This window comes from Pipistrellus kuhlii, unplaced genomic scaffold, assembly GCF_014108245.1.
Source record: "Pipistrellus kuhlii isolate mPipKuh1 unplaced genomic scaffold, mPipKuh1.p scaffold_m20_p_10, whole genome shotgun sequence".
Taxonomy (NCBI): Eukaryota; Metazoa; Chordata; class Mammalia; order Chiroptera; family Vespertilionidae; genus Pipistrellus; species Pipistrellus kuhlii.
This window is the reverse complement of record NW_023425405.1, coordinates 20,866,351-20,887,924: the sequence shown is the minus strand read 5'-3', so window position 1 is coordinate 20,887,924 and position 21,574 is coordinate 20,866,351. Positions and strand designations below refer to the sequence as shown.

At 46.0% G+C, this 21,574-nt stretch overlaps 1 protein-coding gene and 1 long non-coding RNA gene across 2 annotated transcripts in view; one reads left to right on the top strand and one right to left on the bottom strand.

Moving 5' to 3' along the window:
• DENND11 (DENN domain containing 11) overlaps positions 1-19,279 on the top strand; it is a 33,154-nt gene extending 13,875 nt beyond the window's left edge. The window contains exons 3-9 of the mRNA XM_036428844.2: positions 686-844; positions 11,545-11,698; positions 14,065-14,203; positions 15,120-15,251; positions 15,422-15,572; positions 16,153-16,221; positions 17,719-19,279. Coding sequence (XP_036284737.1) covers positions 686-844; positions 11,545-11,698; positions 14,065-14,203; positions 15,120-15,251; positions 15,422-15,572; positions 16,153-16,221; positions 17,719-17,914 — 1,000 coding nt within the window. The 3' untranslated portion in view covers positions 17,915-19,279. The remainder of the gene's footprint in view (positions 1-685; positions 845-11,544; positions 11,699-14,064; positions 14,204-15,119; positions 15,252-15,421; positions 15,573-16,152; positions 16,222-17,718) is intronic.
• Positions 19,280-20,823: 1,544 nt separating this feature from the next.
• On the bottom strand, positions 20,824-21,158 carry LOC118713998. Its single transcript, XR_004986460.2, has 2 exons — positions 21,038-21,158; positions 20,824-21,002 (listed from the first exon to the last, which is right to left on the bottom strand). It is a non-coding gene; the product is annotated as an uncharacterized LOC118713998 (long non-coding RNA).
• Positions 21,159-21,574: the final 416 nt, after the last annotated feature.

Genomic DNA, 21,574 nt, shown 5'->3' with positions numbered 1-21,574 from the left:
TGTTTCAGTTAACCCAAGATATTTATGTGCTAAAGCTTCAAATTCCAGCCTTAAATCAAGCCAGGTTATCATTCTGTGTAATTAAGGTTCTTGGGAGAAGGAGCAAAGGGAAAGAACATGAGCGTAACGAAGTTGCTTTAACCTTCCCCTTGGGCTGAACGCATGACTGATGCAGTGTGAGAAAGAGGAAGGAAATGTAACCGCTCTGGTCACAGGGTCTGTTAGATCAGAGCCTCAGGAAGAGAGGAAAGAGTCAACACTATTTACACTAATGACACAGATTGCTGGTTCCAGACAGGCCTGGAGATGAATCTATGTACTTAGGTCTTCCATCAAGTCCTTAATTATGCAGGAGGGGAGAAGGGACATATTCATGGTCTTGGGCAGTTGGGTAGCAGGCTTGCCAGAGATCAGTCCTGGCTTCAGCTGGATGCCCCTTGGTGAGCTCCATCATTTCTTTAGAGCTTGGGTGTCTTGTTTGGGAGGTTGAGTAGCCTAGGCTAATTGTTCCCCTGTGATCCTAAGAAGGTGTTATTTTTAGGCTGAGCTTTCTTACAAAAAAGCCCTGGACACAGTTTTTTTTTTCTTGGGGACTGCATCTCAAATGAAAAAACAAAAACAAAAAAACAAAGCAAAACAGAATCTCCCTGATTTTGAACCACACTGCTTATTTGGTGCATTTTAGCTATTTCCGGAAGGGGCCCTTCTTCGGCCTGGCCTGCTTCGCCAACATGCCCGTGGAGAGCGAGCTGGAGCGCGGAGCACGCATGAAGTCCGTGGGCATCCTGTCTCCATCCTACACCCTGCTTTACCGGTACATGCACTTCTTGGAGAACCAGGTTCGGTACGTGGCTTAGATACACATGCGGGAGGCGGCAGGAATCTGCCAGCTGGTGTCTTGATGAGTCCTTTTGGCGATCAAGGTTGTGTGCCAAAGCAACAGATGCCTTTCCAAGAGCCTCCTCGATCATGTTTCATCCCTCAGGTAGTGGCTTTCTGTTTCAGCTAAGGTATCACCTAATAATTCTTCACACTATAATGAAAGATGGGGTAGATTTTGCCTTATTTTAACAGTCATCCATTTTGTCTGATTAAATAATTTGCTGCCATGTGCATGACCTTTGTGTCCTGGAGCCATGATAATAACCTCCTCGCCCCAGGAAGGCAAACAGGCTCATAATTTTTTAAAAGCCTAATAATTTATTTAGGAGAATTATTATTACGTGGGTAATAGGAAGGGAATTTTTGCAGAAGTAGCAGAACTATTGGTCACTTAATTTTTTTTTTTTTACTATGTAAGTACTCCAATGTCATTTCAGATTTTGAGGGAGAAATCTATCCCTAATCCTTAAAATGTTGTTAAAATTTTAGTACATTTGCCTCCTTTCTGACGTGTGTGCGTGCGTGTGTGTGTGTGTGTATACTATAAAAAATATATCCCTGGTATTATACGATATATGTACATACATACACTTATCTCCTGTACTTTTTAAATGTATTGTTATTTTTATTTTTTATATAATCTCTTATGATCATTATCTTTGAAACAACATGAAATTTATTGTTTGTGGGGGGGACTTGTTTATTTAAAAATTTATATAGAAATACAAATGAATTTTTAAAATCCTCTCAAACACTCAGATGTTCATTTTGTAAAATCCTCCCACTCAGCGAGAGATCTATTTTTTTAAAAAAATATGTTTTTATTGATTTTTTTACAGAGAGGAAGGGAGAGAGAGAGAGAGAGAGAGAGAGCTAGAAACGTCGATGAGAGAGAAACATCGACCAGCTGCCTCCTGCACACCCCCTACCGGGGATGTGCCCACAACCAACGTACATGACCCTGACTGGAATCGAACTTGGGACCTTTCAGTCCGCAGACCGACGCTCTTCCACTGAGCCAAACCGGTTTCAGCGAGAGATCTATTTTTAATATGCAGTAAATACCATTATAAAATAGAAATAATTTTATAAAACTGCAATTAATATTTTATGAGGATTTAATTTTATCAAATAGGCTGTTTTCATGAAGCATATTTAATTTTGTATCTATTAGGAACAGAATAAATGAAACTGAAGGAATTGTCAGACTTTAAGGGAATATATATTTTTTCCACAATAAGATATCTTATTTCTTGATCTCTTCCTCCGAAGTTAAGAAAAAAAAGGTGAAAAACATGAAGATGCGGTATCATTCTTATTTTTATTGAATAACATGTACAGTAAAGTGAAGAAATCTTTGTATAGGTGTCATTGGTTTTTAAATTGCATTTCAGCTGTTGACAGAGTCCATTATCTTATACTCCTTCCCAGTTCTTCTCCCCTACTTCCCATCTCAATTTTTATAGTTTGCAAGATCTATTACATGAAGTTATATAATTATAATTCCCTCAGTTCTTAACTCTCAGTTGTAGATTTCTTAACCTCTTTCAGGACTTGACATGGCTTACTACAGTCCTAATTCTGACATGATTTATTTCTTGGTTGGTTGGATTTTGCCATAAAGCACTTTTTTCCCCCATGAAAGGATTGTGAGTGCTGCCTTCTCTGAGGTCTTACCTGCTTAATCATATTGGCCTGTTACCTGTACTCTCGACTGGTTATAAGATTCTTGAGTCTTCCTTTTTTCATCTCAGGATGCTGGCCTATCTCCTAATATTAGTTGTTTTGGAGAAGTTGTTTCTGTCTCGGTACCTTAGATTCTTTCTCTATCTGTGATGTTTCTGAACTTGTCTTTTTCTGGGATAGTTTGCCCCCTTTGATATACAGATATGTCTTTTATTTTTAATTTCAGGAATCTTTCCTTCTATAATAAAATATTTAATTTTTCCTTCTTCAGTGGTACCAGTCATGCATATGTTTTCTCTGTATTATTATTTGGATGATTTTAATAGCTCTATAATGCTAGAGCTGGCCTACAGTTTATTTTATTATTCCCTGGGGCTGAAGATTTAGCATGTTTCTAACTTTTTTTTTTTTTAACTGCTTCTCTGTGTTTTAGAGCTGCAGTGAACACTGCATGTATCTTTTTTCTCTATTTTAAATATTCCTTCAGTTTTGAGTCTCAAAAGGAATATTATGGAGTAAAAGAAAACATTTCTTATCAGGTCCTGACACCATATATATATATATATATATATATATATATATATATATATATATATATATATATAATGATTTTTTACAGAGAGGAAGAGAGAGGGATAGAGAGTGAGAAACATGGATGAGAGAGAAACATCAATCAGCTGCCTCTTGCACGCCTGGGGATGTGCTAGCAACCAAGGTACATGCCCTTGGACCAGAATCGAACCTGGGACCCTTGAATACGCAGGCCAACAATCTATCCATTGAGCCAAACCAGTTAGGGCAGATCCTGACACTTTTTAAAAATTATTATTCCTTTTGAAAATATTAATTTCCCAAATAGCCAGTACCTTCTACAGTTATACAAAGATATCAGGGCCCTGGCTAAATAGTGATAAGAGATACAATGGCTCTAGTAAGATAGAAGGTTCCTTCTCTCATGGAACAATCTGTAGAGAGACAGGTGGTGAGGGCAGGCAGCCTGCATTCCACATGATCGTCAGGGACCCATGCTGCTTCTCTCTCAGTATCCCACCAAGTTCTCAGAGTGGTTTTCTGTGTTCTGAGCGGCCCTCAGTGTTCACAGCTGCTCCCAATACTATGGCTCCATCCAGCCCAGCAGACAGGGAGGCCTGGGAGTTGCCTGCATCACTTTGTTATCATGTTCTCAGTCACAGAGACACCTCACAGCAGGGGAGACTGGAAGGGCCCTTGCTAATTAAGTGACCTTGAGACGAGTTAAAATTCTGGGGCTTTTGTTACAAACAGGAAGAGGAAAAAATGGATTTGGAAGGGAAATTAGCAACCCCTCCTCTGTTTGGCCCTCTAGCTCCCTGGGCACCCTCATGTGCTCTTCTTCCCACCCCAAGAGAGACCTCACAGAGGCTCATTCTGTTAATGCCTCTGGGCTGAGATCGAGGGTTTCCATGTGATCTGAGGCAGACCTTTTCATTAGGTGAGGACAGGCTTCTCCTTAGGAGAAACCTATAAAAGAATAGGCAGATTCACCCATTCCTCAACTCCCAGATACAGTATAGAAGCTAGAGTGGAAACCACCATGTAAACTCCTTTTGGGAAAGGGAAGAGAGGGAAGTACAGGCAGTTGTTAGTCCATAACAGCAGTGAGATTCCACCGAGCAGGATTGCAGGCTCCTTGTCCCGACAGGGCAGAGGCCCGTGGCTAGGCTTTGCTTCTTTCTAAGGTCATGTCCACCTCCCTCATGACCACTTCCCAACCACTTCTTGAGGTTGCCAGTTTTAGAACACATTTTTCTGCTGGTGTAGATTTGGGGGTGCCTAGTGGTTTCTTTGAAGGTTGAAAAGTCAGACTTTTATAGGCCGGTCATGTGACAATTTATAGCCCACTAACAACAGCAAGGAGCAGTCAACATTCTGGTTCCCACTGCTGCCCCTCAGATGATGCAGGGCTTCCCTCCCAAGTTATTGAAGTGCTAGCAATTTTTATTTTCCAATATAACAAGGGTCACCAGCTTTCTTTTGAGTCTGCAATATTTTGTTACCCCTTTCCCTTCCCAGCTGCTAAGCCAGTGCCACGTGTGGTTTTGACACTGTGGCTGCTCATTTCTAGGTGTCATTTTTTTTTGCTTTAGCTAGGCTACATTGCTTTAACAAAGAAATCCAAAATGCAGCAAATTAAACAAGGTAAAAATACAGCTCTTTTTTAGCATGATTGTCCCAAATGGGAAAAGCCCTCCAGGATGGTAGGTGGCTGTTCTGGGTCATCCTGGAACCCAGGTCTTTCTGTCTTATCTTCTGCCATCTTCTAGAGAATTGTCTTAAAAAAAAAAAAAATATATATATATATATATATATATATATATATATATATATATATATATATATATATATATATTTTTTTTTTTAATTTAATTTAATTTATTTTTTAATTTTATTTTTTTTACAGAAAGGGAGAGGTCTAGAGAGTTAGAAACATCGATAAGAGAGAAACATCAGTTAGCTGCCTCCTGCATACCACTACTGGAGATGTGCCTGCAACCAAGGTAATGCCTTTGACCAGAATCAAACCTGGGACCTTTCAGCCACAGACCAAAGCTCTATCCACTGAGCCAAACCGGTTTTGGCTAGAGAATTGTCTTCATCCACATGGTAGAAGCCTGCTGATCATTAACATGTCGCACGTCCCAGGAACACATTGCTTCTGCTCGCATTCCATTGGCCACATCTTAATCACGAGCCACACCTTACAGCAAGAAAGTCTGGGAAATGTGGTCTTAAACTTGGTGGCTATGTGAGCAGTTAAAATTTGGAAGGTCCTATTACTAAAGGAATAAGAGAATGACAGTCTCTACCACTAGCAAACAATTAAGTTGGTACAGTTCCCACATCCATCCAATTATCCCAGTAATCACTGTCAATTTCTCATGTATTTTTATAGACCTTGTGTATGTGTGTATACAAATGCAAATGAAGACTCTCATTTCCCCCTCTTCATATAAAAGGTAACGTGTTCTACATGTTTTGTGCCTTGCCTCTTTCATTAAACATTATATTTGGGAGGTCTCATATTTCATATCTTCAATGATGTTTCTTTCTTGTTTCTTACAGTTGTATAGAAGAACCATGTATTCTTTGTCAAGTCCTGTATTGATAGGCACTTGGTTCTTTCCAGTCTTTTGATATTTCAAATAACACTGCACTGAACACCCATGAACAAGTATCATTTCATAAGTCAGCAGAATATGTGTTCATTCAATTCCCAGAAATAAAACTAGTAGTTCAAAGGGTATATGTATTTCTAATGTTAAGAGAGATTGTTGCATTGCTTTCTGTAGAGATTGTACCATTTTGCATGCCCAACAGTACTTCAGGGGGGTGCTGTTTCCTCCCCACACAAAGATAAAAGCCTTGAATTTTGGGCATTCTGGTAGGTAAAAGATGGTACATGAGTAGTTTTAATTTGCATTTTTAAAAATATATTTCTATTGATTTCAGAGAGGAAGGGAGAGGGAGATAGAACTTCATTGATGAGAGAGAATCATTGATAGGCTGCTTCCTGCATGCCCCCTACTAGTGATTGAGCCTGCAACCTGGGCATGTGCCCCAACTGGGTATTGGGAATTGGGAATCAAACTGTGACCTCCTAGTTCATAGGTCAATGCTCAACCATAGAGCCATACCACCTGGGCTGCATTTTTATTCTTACAAGTGAGGTTGAGTTTGAATTATTTGCCTTTTCTATGAACTGTTCCCATACATTTGTTTTGGGTTGTTGGCCTTTTCAAAATTAATGTATAAGAGTTCTCTGTTCAATGGGAGATTTGTTCTTTGTGACATAAATTGAAAATATTTTTCCACTTTGTCATTTATTGTCTAACATTACTTTTTTTTGTCATGCAGATTCTCTCCTTTGGTGAATCATTAATCTTTTTTTCTGGCTTTCAGATTTTGAGTTATAGCTAGAAAGGTGGTTGAAGAGGGCTTGAGGTAACATGAGAAAAGAGACTTGAAGGAGAGACTATGAGGAAAAGATAGAAGCATCATGAGGGAGGCCCGGGTCTAGGCAGGGGTGATACTAGACTGCAGTCATGACATTTATATAAACTAACCAGAATGGATTTCTAAAACACCTAATTACTGTTTTATATTCATTCTTATTTTTTTTTTAATCTCAAACTTACTTATTAGTGGTTCATCTATAACTCCTTTCTGTGACTCTTCCCTAATAAATCTAAGATGCTGGAGAGCTGCTTTATGATAAAACAATGAGAAAAAAAAGAGGGAGTGTTGTAAAGTGAAAGAGTTAAGACATGGCACTACATTTTGGGACTTTGCTTAGATATTGATTCATACAACCAACTCAAAGACATTTTGGGGGCAGCTGGTATAATTTGAATGTGGACTGGATACTAGTTTATAGTAAGGTATTATTATAAATATAGATGAGATATGGCATTGTGGTTATGCTATTTTTTAAATTAGATTTTATCCATTAGAGATGCCCACCAAAGTATTTATGGGTAAAATGTAATAAAATATTTAAAACATTTCAGGAAAAAGAGTGGAGGGGAACAGGATATAGATGTAACCGTATTGATAAAATATTGATCATAGTTGAAGCTAAGTGATGAAGAGAGGGTTTATTATTTTCGTCTTTCTACTTTCTGCATATAATTCAAAATTTCCATAACAAAATGTTTAAAAAGACTAAATATAAAAGTAGCACATACTTAACATAGAGAACTTGGAAAAGTAGACACAAAACTCCAAGAGAAAATGAACATGACATCACCACCTGGACATATCTACTGTTAACATTTATATCCTTCTAGTCTTTTGCCCTTTTATAAATAAGCACATACATGTTAATAAAAAACACACACAAGTCATTCACTATCTAAATCTAAATTTTCTATCCTTTTAGTATATAATAACTGAATCCTCACTATCATTTTGGTGGTTTCATTGCAGTTCAGCATATAGATGATCACAATATATGTAACTATTTCACCATTTGGGGGCTTCTAGATTGCTTTTCCCCCACCAGTATACTATGAGCATCCCTGTAGGTAAATGTTTGTTCACATCCATATTTGGAGTTCTTTAGGAAATGGAAATGGAATCCTAGGGTCAAGGGTATATACAGTGTACAATTTACTAGACATTGCAAGTGACCCTGCAGAAGATGGTACCATTTGGACCTGCACCAGCTGTCTGTGGCAATGCATGTTTTCCTGCACTTGCAAAGCCAGAGACAGACTGGTTCAGAGGGTAGTGTGCACACCCGGCGATGGTGTAGTCATTGCCTAGCAGCATCTCTCGTTCTTATGCCGATGCCTTATTGCTGGATGTGGTGGGGGAAGAAGGGGAGAGCCGAAGTGGGAGTCTGCATGATCTCATAAACGTTCGAATCCGTGAGGAGGCTGTGTGTTTCTGGAGAGTGCCAGTGCCTCTGGTCCTGCCAGGATCCTTGATCTGGTCCAGAAGCCAGAGCTTCGTATCAATAGCATGTATGAGTATTGTGTCAATTACTTGTCAGCTTTTACCATGTCACGCCTCTTGGACATCTGCAAAAATGTGTGGCCTACATTTTCACGTGGGAATGTTAATCTGTGCATCCTCCTAGGTAAGATCACCAAGAGATCTCCTGCATAATCTGTATGCCACTTTACCTTCTGGCTCTGAGCTTTGTTGCAGCTCCTTTCCATTTATCTTGGCATTATGGTTTGATGATCAGTCTTGTTTATTGCAAAATCTGTAATGTTTACATTTTGAGGCTTTCATACCACAGTTGTTTACAAGTTACGCAGGAACTGCCAATTTGGGTTGATGTCGATGTTTCTATTCTACTTTTCATATTCCTTCCCACTCCACTTCATCAGCTGGGAGAGTCTGAGGCGGTCAGAGGACAGGATTCTGAAGCCAGTTTTTTGTCTAAGAGACCCTGACTCAGAGCTTTTCTTTAGAGTCTTGGTTCAAGCATAGCACTTAATGCAGCCAAGCCAAACAGACAGTCAGCAGAGCAGCAAATCACCAATGAACCGAGAAAGTAATAAATCGTTACACAAATTACCCCCTTTAATGTGGAAAATACAGTACTAAAAAAACAGTAAATGAATCTCACTCTTCTCTTTAGGGAAATTAGGTCCTAATGAAAACACCCTTGAACATAACCTCGTCTTTGTGTTATTTTGTATTAATCACACTTGCATCAGTTTGATACACAGCCCTGAAGACTATCTGATATCTGCCATCTGCTCCGATAGACAAACACAGCTGAGTGAGTCATGGCGGGTTTCCCATCCACAGGAACCTTTCTGTAAGAGCGAGAGAAGTGACTGTAAGTTTCCTGGGCAACACTTAAAGCAGAAAGTACAGGAACCCCCGAGTTAGAGAGCTAATACTCAGGAGATACTTATTTTAATAATCATTCATTAAATGTAGTTAATGTTGTTGTTTTTTTCTTTTTAAAATGTAAATTTGCCTAACGGTTTCCTTCTGGGCTTGCCCAGAACCCTCCCCATCCCCTGGTTTTGAGCCCTCCCTGTGTGCCTGGCTGGCCACTATAGGATCACTGGAACTGATGTGTGCGTGACCCACGTGTCACAAATGGCGTGAGGCACCTTTTCTACTTCATTTCATTTACATCTCAAAGTAATCTAAGTGGTGCCGGTGTCTACTGAAATGTACCTTCTGCATTTTAAGGAAAGAGATCATGGGTTTTGAAAAGTATAGTGGCCCTAACCGGTTTGGCTCAGTGGATAAAGTGCCGGCCTGAGGACTCAAGGGTCCCAGGTTCGATTCCGGTCAATGGCATGTACCTTGGTTGCAGGCATATCCCCAGTAGGGGGTGTGCAGGAGGCAGCTGATCGAAGACTCTCTCTCATCGATGTTTCTTACTCTCTATCCCTCTCCCTTCCTCTCTGTTAAAAATCAGTGAAATATATTTTTTTTAAAAGCAAAAGAAAAAAGAAAAGTGGAGTGACTTGCCTGGGACCTCAAGGTGAAGTGGCAGCCGTGGCCTCAGGCTGGGTTGCTGGTCACTCTGGAGGGGAGCTGGTTGGACGATGAAAGTTTTGGGTCTAGTGGTTTGTGTCACATTTGTGGTCAGCAGCACTGACTGTTTGGGGAGATGGCCTGTGTTCGTCTTCGATGTTCCAGCCATGATTAGAGGGGCCTCCCCTTGCTCGGTAAAGCTAGATTTGGATTCTTTTTTGTTGCAGCCGAGAAAGAACAAATAAGCTAAAAAGGTGTAGGTGCCTCTCTTATTCCTCCCTATGTCCTAGGGTTGTCTTAACAAAGTACCCAAAACTGGGTGACTTAGAACAGAAATGTGTTTATTACAGTCTAGAGGTCAGAGAATAAAATTAGGGTGCTGGCAGGGCTGGCTCCTGTGAGGCCGGGAGGGGCGATGTGTCTGCCTCTCTGCAGTGGGGTTTGCTGGCAGCCTTGCCCTCACGGCTTGTAGATGATCACTCCTGCTGTCTGCCTTCATCCTCTCAAGGCGTCCTCCCTGCATGTGTGTGGCTATGTCCAAATTTCTCCTTTTTATAGGGAACCCAGTCACATTGGGTTAAGAGTCATCTTATAATAATTATCTGTAAAGACCCTTTCTATATATCTATTTGTAAAGACCCTTTCTATATATCTATCTATATAAATGGCTAATATGCTACTAGTAAGTGTCTGTCCGACCTAGCTATAAAGTACACGGACCACCAGGGGGCAGACGCTCAATGCAGGAGCTGCTAACCTAGGCAGTTCTCAGGTGACGTACCCCAAAACCAGAGAGAAGGGAGCCTGATTCCTCACAGGGCTGGGCGATTCCACCTTTGGCTGTAGCTTTTGTTGTTGCTGGGGCACTGTCAGCCCCAAATCTGGTTTACTGCACACTTGTGTTTGCATCCTACACCCTGTATGACAGCCACTTTGCAGAGTGCCCTCTCGTACTCCGGGACCCCTTGGGGGATGACGGAGAACCTGTTCTACCCTATCCCTACAGGCCAGGTGGAGGGACCATACCTGCCAGAGGGGACCCTGCTCACTCCACAGACGCCAGGGAGGGACCATGGGAGGTTGGCTCCAGAGCGTGTCTGGCCCTTCTAGCCCAGTCCTGCCCTGCCGGCCACCTTCTAATTAATTGCTTTTCAATGTGCATGAATCCATGCACCAGGTCACTAGTTTCCAAATAAGATCACATTCTGAGATGCTGGGGGTTATAACTCCAACATATTTTGGGGGGGGAAACACAGTTCAACCTTTAACAACCCCATTAAACATAGTGCCAAATAGTACTCCCTGCACTCCTGCACTCACCGTGAAGGCAGGATCCCTGTTGTCTAAGTGGTCCAGGGCCTCCAGGCAGCTTTTGTGATTTAGGGTCAGATGTCAGGGCTGCCCACCACCAGGCCCTGCCGTCCCAAGAGGGAAAGAGGGGGAGGGGAGGAAGAGATTCTGAGCTTTTTATTACTTGGTGCAGAAATTCTGAGCCCTTAGTGACATCCGATAATTGTTTCCTCTTGTTTGAGACACTGCTTCCTCTTATTCTCTCACAACAACAAAGCTGCAAGCATGATTTCTCAACAAAGAGCAGCTCAGAACAGGGATCGTGGTCTTCCCAGGCCCATAGCCAGGCTTTGGGAAGCCCCACACAGTGGTCAGCACACCTCGCCCAGAAACGATAGGCATTGCTCATAGTCTGAGAATTCTGCCTGTTCCCTGTAAGCAGGAAATGCGTCCCCTACCTGTCAGGGAGTATCGGATCCCATGCTGGAGCTTTTCCTAAGGATTTGTAATTCCCAAGGGGGCGTCCTAGGCAACCTCAGAAAAGGGATCTTTCAGATTATCAGGGCCTTTGCCCCAAGTGTTGCAGCCCTTGGAACAGGGATGTGGAAGGGGCGGGGGCGAGGGGGGGTGGCGGTAAGAGACAGAACTGTGGCAGCCACCAGGTCTCAATCTCACCCTGCATGTGCCTGTTTGCAGACACCAACTGGAAACACCAGGACACTATTCCCATCTGGCTGCCTTCTATGAGGACAAGAAAGGGGTGCTCCATGCTGGTCCCGGGAGGGGCGGCAGCCTGCCCCCCGTCTATTGGCTGCCTTCCATCCACCGGTACATGTACCCAGAGATGAAGGTGAGTTCTGCTGTACTCTCGTATGTTCTAGGCTTGTGTGTGCATACAGCAGTGCTTAGTTGTGTTTTTAATTAATAAGGAATTTATGTTTTGGGCTCGTGCCCAACATCACTTTTGATAGAGTAGGATTGCTAACTAGCATTTGGGTTCTTTTAAAATGTAAAGCAAGCAAGAAAAAAAAAAAAAAAGTAAAGCAAGTTACCTTAAACACTGTGCTTTCTAGACCCTTCAAAATCTTTGTGCAAAATCGTATTGATAGGCCAGTCGGGGTGGATTCTGGGGGGAAAGAGGTGGGCTTGAGTCTATTGATTCAGACATTTTCAAGTCAGACATTTGTGCTAATGATGAAGAGTTAAAGTCAGTGTCACATTTTTTTGTTAAAGTGTTTTGGATATTGCTTTATTGTGTATTTTTTTCTGAAGTACTTTGCTTTTATACTAGGATATATTTGTTTACAGTTAACAAAACATTTGGCCAAGTGTTAAGTGTTAGGAGGGAAAAAGATGACTATGAACTTGTGACCCTGTAGGTGGTCACATGATACTTCAGAAACCTTGAGCTTCCTAATAGAGAAATTACATCATGAGTTTAAGGGAGAAATCAGGGAAGGCTTTTTGGAAGAGGAGGTGATCTCTAAAGTGTTTGGATAGGCAGAAAGTGAGGGATGCTGACTCCAAACTGAGGGAAGGCATGGCCAACAGTGGCTGCCAAATTAATGGTTTAAACCAGTGTGGGTCAGGAATCAGGCACGGCTTAGCTGGGTACTCTGCTTCATGATCTCTTGTGAGACCACAGTTAAGGTGTCAGTTAGGGTTTGAGTCTCATCTGAAGGCTCGACTAGGGAAGTGTACCCACTTCTGAGCTCACATAGTTGTTGGGAGCATTGAGTTCCTTGAGGGCTTTGGACTGAGGGCCTCCATACCTTACTGACTGAGTGACAGGCTTCTGTGTTTACCATGAAAGGAGAGATGGTTGTAGTTGAAGTCCAGTGGACTGTTCCACCAGGAGGCTTTGTGGGTCCTCCTCCTGGGAACCTCAGAATGCAGGATCACCTGGACAGCATAGAGCACATGTGTCAAACACAAGGCCCTCGGGCCAAATCCGTCCCACCAGGCCTTGCAATGTGGCCCGCACCGCGCTGTCATCACTGCACTCCGCTGCGTTTCCATCACAATGACAGTTTATGACTGTTCAGTAAACCATTCGGCCTGCAATTTAGGCTGGATTTTAGATTTTGGCCCCTTCTCTGATTGAGTTTGATACCCCTAGCATAGAGCAACGCCTTCAATAGCATCCTTGGAGGCTGAGGGGCTCAGAGGCGGCCAGAGGCTTTGCAGAGACCTCATTCCGCACAGCAGCTGGGTCCCCATATATTTGGGGACCTAATTTGGGACCCTTTGCTTATCATTTTATACCTTCCAGCACCCAGTAATGTTTGTGAGTCAAATATTCTCGCTGGGGTGTACTGTCACATCAGATACTTCTATTTATGACTTATAAGAGGTTTTATTCAGTCCTGTTTTCCCAGCACCTGTCTCTCCTGGGTAAAGTAGTTAATGACCCTTGAACTCAACTTCAGTATGTCAGGAGAGCTGTTGAGTGATTAGGCATCTAATTTAAGATGGGACTTTGAAAGAGGAAACTATCACTTTATTTAAAAGTAACCATCCCTGCATCTGTTTGGTTATACTTTGGTGTTTATTTTAGAGGGATTCACACAAGCCTGCATTGAATATTTTTTGTAGGAATATGTCTATTTCTTCTAGGTTGACCAGTTTGCTGGAATAGAGTTACGATTTTCGTATTTCTGTGGGATCTGTTGTTTTTTTTATCTCTTTCATTTCTGATTTTATTTATTTGGTTCCTCTCTTATTGGTGAGCCTGGCTAGAGGCTCAATCTTGTTTATCCTTTCAAAGAACCAGCTCTTGGTTTCATTGATCTTTTGTATTGTTTTTTTTTTTTGTCTCTATGTCATTTATTTCCACTCTGATCTTTATTATTTCCTTCCTTCTGCTCACTCTGGGATTTTCTTGTTGCTCTCTTTCTAATTCTTAAAGTTGCAGAGTTAGATGGTTTATTAACAGTTTTTCTTGTTTTTTTGAGGTAGGCCTGTAATACTATGAACTTCCCTCTCAGGACTGCTTTCACTGTGTCCCAGTGATTTTGGATTGTTGTGTTTTCATTGCTGTTTGTTTCCAGGATGTTTTTTTTTTCTTTCTTCTTTGATCTTTTTGGTAACCCACTCATTGTTTAATAGCATGCTGTTCAGCCTCCAAGTGTTTGAATTATTGTGATTGTTTTTATTGTTTGAATATTTTTTGAATGATGTTTCTAACAAGCTATCTCTCCCTTTTTATTTTTTCAGATCACACACCCAGCTGGCTGCATGTCTCAGTTTATTAAGTTCTTTGGAGAGCAGATCCTCATTCTTTGGAAATTTGCCTTACTGAGAAAGCGCATTCTGATATTTTCTCCCCCTCCTGTGGGTGTCGTATGCTATCGAGGTAACTAGAGGCCAATGTCAGAGGCTCTTCCTGAGTTCCCCAGGGCAAATGCTTGAGTCCTTCCATTGTTGACCAAGTTCAGAAGGATCTGGGCCATATCAAGGGAGGGGGCCAGAATTTTAAGCCTAGAGTGCCTTGGTTGGATCTGGATTTAGAACGTGGACTTGTGACAATGCAGAAAATGCACTGGGTGATGTACCAGTGGTACCATGACAGATAAGGGTCTGGATTAGAGCAGAGAAGATGGATTGTAGTTAAGAGATAAGCTTGACAGCATTTGGTGCATGGTTGGGTTGTAATGTTCAGATGTGTATGAGGTTGTAATGGTGGAAGAGTCTAGGGTGACAAGGATGGTGGGGCCACCAGAGGAGGAGGTGGTGTGAGAGTGAACTTTGGACATGGTGAATGGGTGCTGTGAGGCGTTCTCCAGATGTCCACTGGGCACTGGTGTAATGGTGTCAGGACCCTGGGGAATATTGGGCTGATCACCATGGGGAGAGGGAGGGATGAGAAGCTCAGGAGGTGAATCATAAGGAGGAAGACAGAGGAGACTGAGGTGGGACTGTCAGGAGGGAGGGGCCAGAAGGTGGAGGTCCTAGTAGGCGGGAATTTTGAGGAAGTCAGGTCAGCAGTGCCTCTCCTAAGCAAGCCCTAGTGCAGGGAAGACTGAGACATGCTCACTGGTCTCGTAGGCCATCACTGGTGTGGCCTTGAGGACCTCAGTTCTGCTGCAGTACCTAAACAGGCTCCCATCACCTCATTGGAATCAGGACCACCTGCTACTCAGGCACATGGGCAGCATAGAGCAAAGCCCTCCATACCATTCTTGGAGGCTGAGGGCTCAGAGAGGGCCAGCTTCGCAGGCGGAAGGACCGGGAGCAACAGATTCTACCCTTCACCGTCTCTGTCCCCACAGTATACTGCTGCTGCTGCCTGGCCAACGTCTCCCTGCCTGGCCTCGGGGGCACCATCCCTGAGTCCAAGCCTTTCTTCTACGTGAATGTGGCCGACATCGAGAGCCTGGAGGTAGAGGTGTCCTATGTGGCCTGTGAGTACAGGGCCCTCCCCGCCTCCTGCCCACACGCCCCCACCCCGAGTACCTCCCACCGCCTCCCGGCTCCCCAGAGGCTCTTCTCCTCAGGGACCCGGGCTCCCGGGCTCCTGTTCCCCGGCGGGTGTCGGCCTCTGGGTCCCAGCTCCTGCCCGCGGGTCTCACAGGCACCACAGAGAAGATTTTCGAGGAGAAGCGGGAGCTGTACGATGTCTATGTGGACAACCAGAATGTGAAGACGCACCACGACCACCTGCAGCCCCTGCTGAAGATCAACAGCGCCGACCGGGAGAAGTACCGGCGGCTCAACGAGCAGAGGTAGAGCCCGGCAGCGCCCTCGGGGAGATGTCCCCAGGTGGGACCCCTGAGCCGGGGTCTCCGCCATCCCATCCAGCCCACCCTCCCCTAAGAACACATGGCAGGCCTGGGCGGTGGGCGGTGAAGAAGCAGGGCCCAGCACAGCCTCCTGATCTCATAGCAGATCCGCATGGGGGTGGGGGGACCTACTTTCTGGTGGCCTTGAATCTGTGAAGCCCAGGGCAGAGGCAGGCTTGGAGCATCTGGCGTGTGCACCGCAGCTCTGAGCTGCCTCATCATGCTCCACAATTCACTGTCCTGCAAAACCAGTGGCCTCATTAGCATCCCACCTGATGGGCAAATGGGAAAGATGACCACTTACTTGAGGGGACACAGGACCAGACCCGGCCCTGGACCCAGGATTTGACTCCCAGCCCTATTTATTCCTTTCCGGCCCCTTCTCTCCCTGTCTTTGGATGGGAGCCTGCTCCAGGTCCTCCTCCTTCCGGGTGGAGGCGGTCTGTGGATGCCCTCACGATGACTTAGCCAATGACAGAGACCTTGCAGCCCTGCAGAGTCTCATGGTGCTTCCCCACAACAGGCAGACGCTGCTGTACTCCCAGGAGGTGGAGGGGGACTACGGCCCGTGTGAAGAGGACCTCTTTGTGCTGTAAGTTGCTGGGCTGGGCTGTGGGGCCTCCCTGAGAGCCCCACTAGCACCAGCGCTGTAGGTCAAATCCCCCCTAGGTCACACTGCAGTCCAGGGAGGTGCCTCATTGCTGCTGTCCATGTAAGGAACATGCAAACCTGTAGATAATTTTTGACTTTGAGACAAACAGACAATTGCTGGGAAGCAAGATCTCAAATGCTCTGGATTCAGGGACTTCTCTTCCACTGCTGCCTTGGGATAGAGCAGTCTTTGCATGGAATCTTATGGGACACTCTGAAAATTTAACCCTTGAACCTAAGGAAATCATCCCCTCCAGATCTGTTGGTAGTCAGGGTGGGAGCCCCAGCCTGTATCCATCAGAGTATCCATTTCATTCCTGAGCAGATTTGAACTAGTGCTCAGTGAGGAGCTTCCTTTGCCCGGTCCTGGGTGGGTTGTGGTCTCCGTGTGTCCCGTCCTGGGTCGGATGGGGAACATCTTGCAGCGAGAACCCTCTCTGGCTTTGGTGTTGAAAATGTAATATTGACATTTCAACAAAGTGCAGGACTGTGATCCTGAGAAAGTGAACCTTCTAGCGTCCACTTACAAGCTATTGAGGTGTCAGAGTACCTGGGAATGGTCTCCTTTGGCTGGGCGTTCGATGGGTGTCAGCTCCAGGCACCTGGACTTCCTGGGTGTCCACAGCGTCCTTGGGCATGAGGCGCCATTGCAGAGCCCGAGAGCGCTGTGGGACACAGCCGAGCAGTCTAGACACCAAATGCCTTCCCTGGACCCGGTTCATATACTCGTGTGGTTCTGCCAATCAGTGACATGAGAGCATGCTCTGTGAATAATTTTTAAAAAGTAATTAATGAGAAACAAACACCAAGGATGGGGGTCAGCTGTGGCAGTGCTGGTTCCTGCAGCGTGGCTCTGTGTCTCCCTCACCTGTCACCGCAGCCTTGCTGGTTTCAGAGCGCCCCATGCCCACCCCAGCTCCTCAGAGCTGCACCTTTAATGTGGGCATCCGTGTCGGCCAGCATGGCCTGCAGAAGCTCTGGCATCTGTTGTTTCAGAGCCTCCTGCCGCCGCCGTTACCCAGCCCAGGCTCAGAAGGTGCACTTGTTTCTCTCTGAAAGTCCTGACCTCAGAACCGAGCTCCAGTTGTTATCTTACCTCCCCTGTGACTAAGCAGAGAGAGGAACACGGCACAGGGGCCTCCCTCCCAGGCCGTGGTTAACCTGCTGGTCCCCTCTCAGCAGGCCAGCGCTTGCTCAGAGATTCCTCTAATCACCCCGGGATTGATGCCAGTGTTTTCTTTGCCAATCTTAGTTTTACTTGAATATACCTTCCGTTTAACTTTGGTTCTTTTTTCTTTAAAAGAGATTTCTGATTTTTGAAACCATTGGAAGGTATATTCAACAGGACAGTGTGGCCTGGTTCCCCAGGCGTGGACTTCCTGGTGAGCTTCTTGTCTTTTCTGCCCTCCCTCTTCCGTGTCTGGTCCCGGGAATGCAGGTTTTTCCTCGAGCAAAACAACCGGATATTCCAGACGCTGCTGGAGGTGTCTGCCAGTCAAGACAAAACCCTGACAGCCGAGCATGCCCGGGGCATGGGGCTGGACCCGCAGGGCGACCGCAGCTTCCTCATGGACCTGCTGGAGGCCTACGGCATCGACGTCATGCTGGTCATCGACAACCCCTGCTGCCCGTAGGGGAGAGCCCATGAGCTGCTGCGGGGACTCTGCCAGGCCCCCCAGGGCTCACTTTTTATTAAGTGGACACAAAGGGACATTGTTTATACTTTCCAACTGATGTAATTTTTGCAATCGCCGTTCTTCCCTTGCTCTGGAGAGGTAAGATGAGACTGCTGTGGTTTTGTGTGTGCCTTCCGTAGGCCGCTGCCACCTTCTCCCAGAGTTGCTGCCTGCTTTGGTGTCGGGTGTTCTCATCAGCGGGAACTCTCTCATCTCCTTGTTGAATGCCCTGAGATGTGGCAAAGGCCAAGTGTCGCCAGGAGTGGGCTGATCTCTGGAGACACAGATATACTGTTCCGGAACACTCTGTGGCCCGTGGCCCGAGATGGATTCAAGGATGAGACCAAATCTTCCCTAAGTGTGGTGGTGGGTGTCCCGTGGCGGAAGCTAGACCAGGTGACCTTTCAAGGTCATCGCTTCTGAGAGTCCAGTCTGAGGGCCAGACCTATTTTCCTGTTTATTAAAACAAATCTGTGTCTTCCTGTGAGGAGAGATCTCAAAGTGGGACAGAAGGATGTGTCTGACCCCAAGCGCGAGCTTCTGGGACAGGGCGACAGGGAGAAGCTCCTTGTTAGTCAGCTGAGACTCCTCCCAGTTCTTGGGGGCCACTCAGTGTAGAATTCCTCTTCCTCAGAATCCCCCTTTTGGGATGGATTGGCAAATCCATTTTCCAATTCAGTCTCCTTTAAGGGCTACCCATCCTCTTAGAATAATTTGGGTATATTTAAAGACTAGCATTTGTTGCCCAAAGATGGAGGAATTGAGGTGCAGGATAGAAGATGTGCCTTCATCTGGGTGTGCCCTCCGGAGGTGTGACCAGTAGAGCCACAGGTCAAAGCAGAGCCTCCTGGATGCTGTGATCCAGCCAGGATCTGAGCTGGTTAACACGGAGCTGAGAGCATGTTAGCAAGACTGTGGGCTAGCATGGAGCCCCACAGAGCTCCTCCTGCAGAGAGGACAGTCCTTGAGCTAAGTAATTGGGGACAAGGACCTATCAGGTTGTTAGCAAATATGACAGTGCCTTTCCCGGGAGAGCGGTCGGGAGCCCAAGTATCAGGTGAGTTTCTGCTTTCCTCTCAGAGGTTTCAATCCAGACAGCTCCCGTCGGTCCCTGCCTGTTTGGTTTGGCTGGGCGTTGGATGGATGTCAGCTTCGGTGACCTAGGAAGCAGGCTCCTGTGAGTAGTGTGAGGGCAGTAATTTAGGATTTTGACTTAAGGAAATAATTCCTTCCCCTGCCCCCTTCCTGCCCGGCTGTTACTGGAATAGCCGTCAGTGTATCGTGTCTGTGGCCAGGCTGCAGCCAGGCTAATGCACACAGCAGCAGAGAGAAAAAACCCTCCGGTGGATGAGTCACATGACTGAGCTCAATGTTTTCACTGTGGCTCCTTACGAAGGAACTCCAGGCTACTGAAATGCACACCTGGGACCGCCGACAGGCATTGAGCCATCGAGGCAGTGCCTTTTCTGTAAATATGTAAATAAGTGTGGGCATTGAGAGGTAGTCTGTGCAGTCCATTTCTCTCTCTGCAGTCATGTCAATCGTATGTATGTTCATAGAAGAAACGTGTGTGCAAGCGGAAGCTGCCCTGCCCTCTTCATAGAGGAGCGCCCTCTCATGTCAGTGGCATGTGAGAGGTTCAGGGGTACAAAGCTGGGGGTGGTGGTTGGAGCAGGGTTGAGGTGGAAGGGCAGGGCAGGTTCCCGTGGAGGAAACGGGCAGACACTGTTTCCATGGAGCTGGGGAGTGGTTGGAAGAATGCTTTTTCAGCACTTGGGCTCCGGTCTGTGTGCATGCGAACACTTGTGTCTGTGGTCTCGTAACTCGGAGCTCGGAAGTGCTGAGGTTCAGGTGGTGGGTGAAAATGAGGCTCCTGGAGTCCCCTTTGAATGGTGGGTTAGGGGCTCTGGGCTTCGCTCAACTCCACTGTTGTGGGCAGCCATCTGTCTGGCATGTCTGTGCATCCACCCTCATGCCGTGGAGAGGCCTGGGGTCTGGGTGCCCCAGTGGGGAACATACCCATGAGGCTGTGCCATGTCTTAGATCATGGGGAACCTGGGCCCAGCTGATCCCCAAAGCAGAACTTGTCTGATTCCTCCCTGCCTGCCTTCCTTGCAGCTTCCTCACGGGGCCAGAAAGTCAGTGTGTGCCACCTCGGCTTGGCTGACCAAGGTGCGCACTGGCTCTGTATTACTGTTGTCGCAGTTTGTCATCTCCCAAGCAGTTCTTGCTTGGATTGAGATATGGAGGTTCCCCTTCGAAAGCTTGCTGTGTACCTGACTGCCATCCCCATCTCCTCCCACTGTCTCGGGTGGGCAGCCCAGCCCAGCCTCATTCGCCGCCTGTCTCCCAGAAGGGGCCTGAGTTTGTGAGGTCTGAGGCAGGAATCCTTGGGTGGCAGCAGCAGAAGCCGGAAGCCACCTGGGTTCGGTTTTCTGTCACTGTTGAAACACTGAGAAACCTTCGCTATAGTTTGGAAGATGTTGGTGAGCATCCTTCGAGGTCCTGCCTCCTCAGTCTGTAAGCTCTGAGGGGGAAAGGGGGCGGGGGGAGAGGGGGCGCAGGGATGCCTATTGTGACCACTGACCTTCTGGAACCTGCTGGGAACCTAACCTGGGGTGTGGCCCCTCGTTTGGGTGCTGTTGCTGGAGCAAGCCCCCCTGCCCCAGCTGCCCGGTCCCCTGGGCAACTTTCAGCCTGAGCTTGTGTTGTGCTGAGAGCCGTGAACCAACCTGGGAACTGCTGGCCTGAGACTCCTGGGCTGCTCTGATATCCTGAGATGGCGTTAGAAGAAATCCCAGGTCACGAGAATCCTAGTGAGGCCTAAATCCAGGCGTGGGGCCTACTGCTGTTAACGTGGGGTTTTCCAAGTTTGCAGGCTTGGCAGATGGCAGCATTCAGCCTTTGCGACCAGTTGTCCTCTATCAGGACTCTCTTGTTGAAGGAGTCAGATATGGTCCGGTATAGCGCCTCCTAATTAAAAAGTCCGGGCCAAGTTGTCTGTTGAGAATTTGTTTTGGCTTTCGTGGAGCATGACCTGCCCAGGCTGATGGAGATGTATCCCAACACAGGAGCCCCAACTGGGGCCGTGGGCCTCGGTAGATTGTGACTGCCCTGAGTTAGGAGGCATGTGCCTCCCATTTCTGTCATCCATGCGACCCCTCTTCTTGCATTTGGCAGGGGGCAGGGAAGCCGAATTCATCGATGTACTGGAGGAAATGTTAGCATAGGAATTTGCATCATCTGTAACTTGACCTTGTTTGGTTCCACGTTTAAGTGTAGCACAGGGTGTAGGTAATTCTCAATATGGTGTGTGAAGATTCATTTATCAGTGTAACGATCTGTGATATTTTAGCTAGAGGATAAAGATGAAGCTCAATTAAATCACAGCTGAATCAGTTTCTCCTGCTGGTGGCAAGGAGGAGCAGCCAGCTATTTGTCTTTATACACTGAGAGCCCTTCAGGCACAATAGAGAGAGATCATTCACCTTTAAACAGGCCTTTAGGGAAACTTCTGCAAAGGGCAGTAACAAATTAACCTTCTCATGGTGGTATAGGAGCCCTTCAGGAAGAGGCCGGGACCTCAGGGACCGTTTTGTTTTTCTGGTGTGTTTTTTA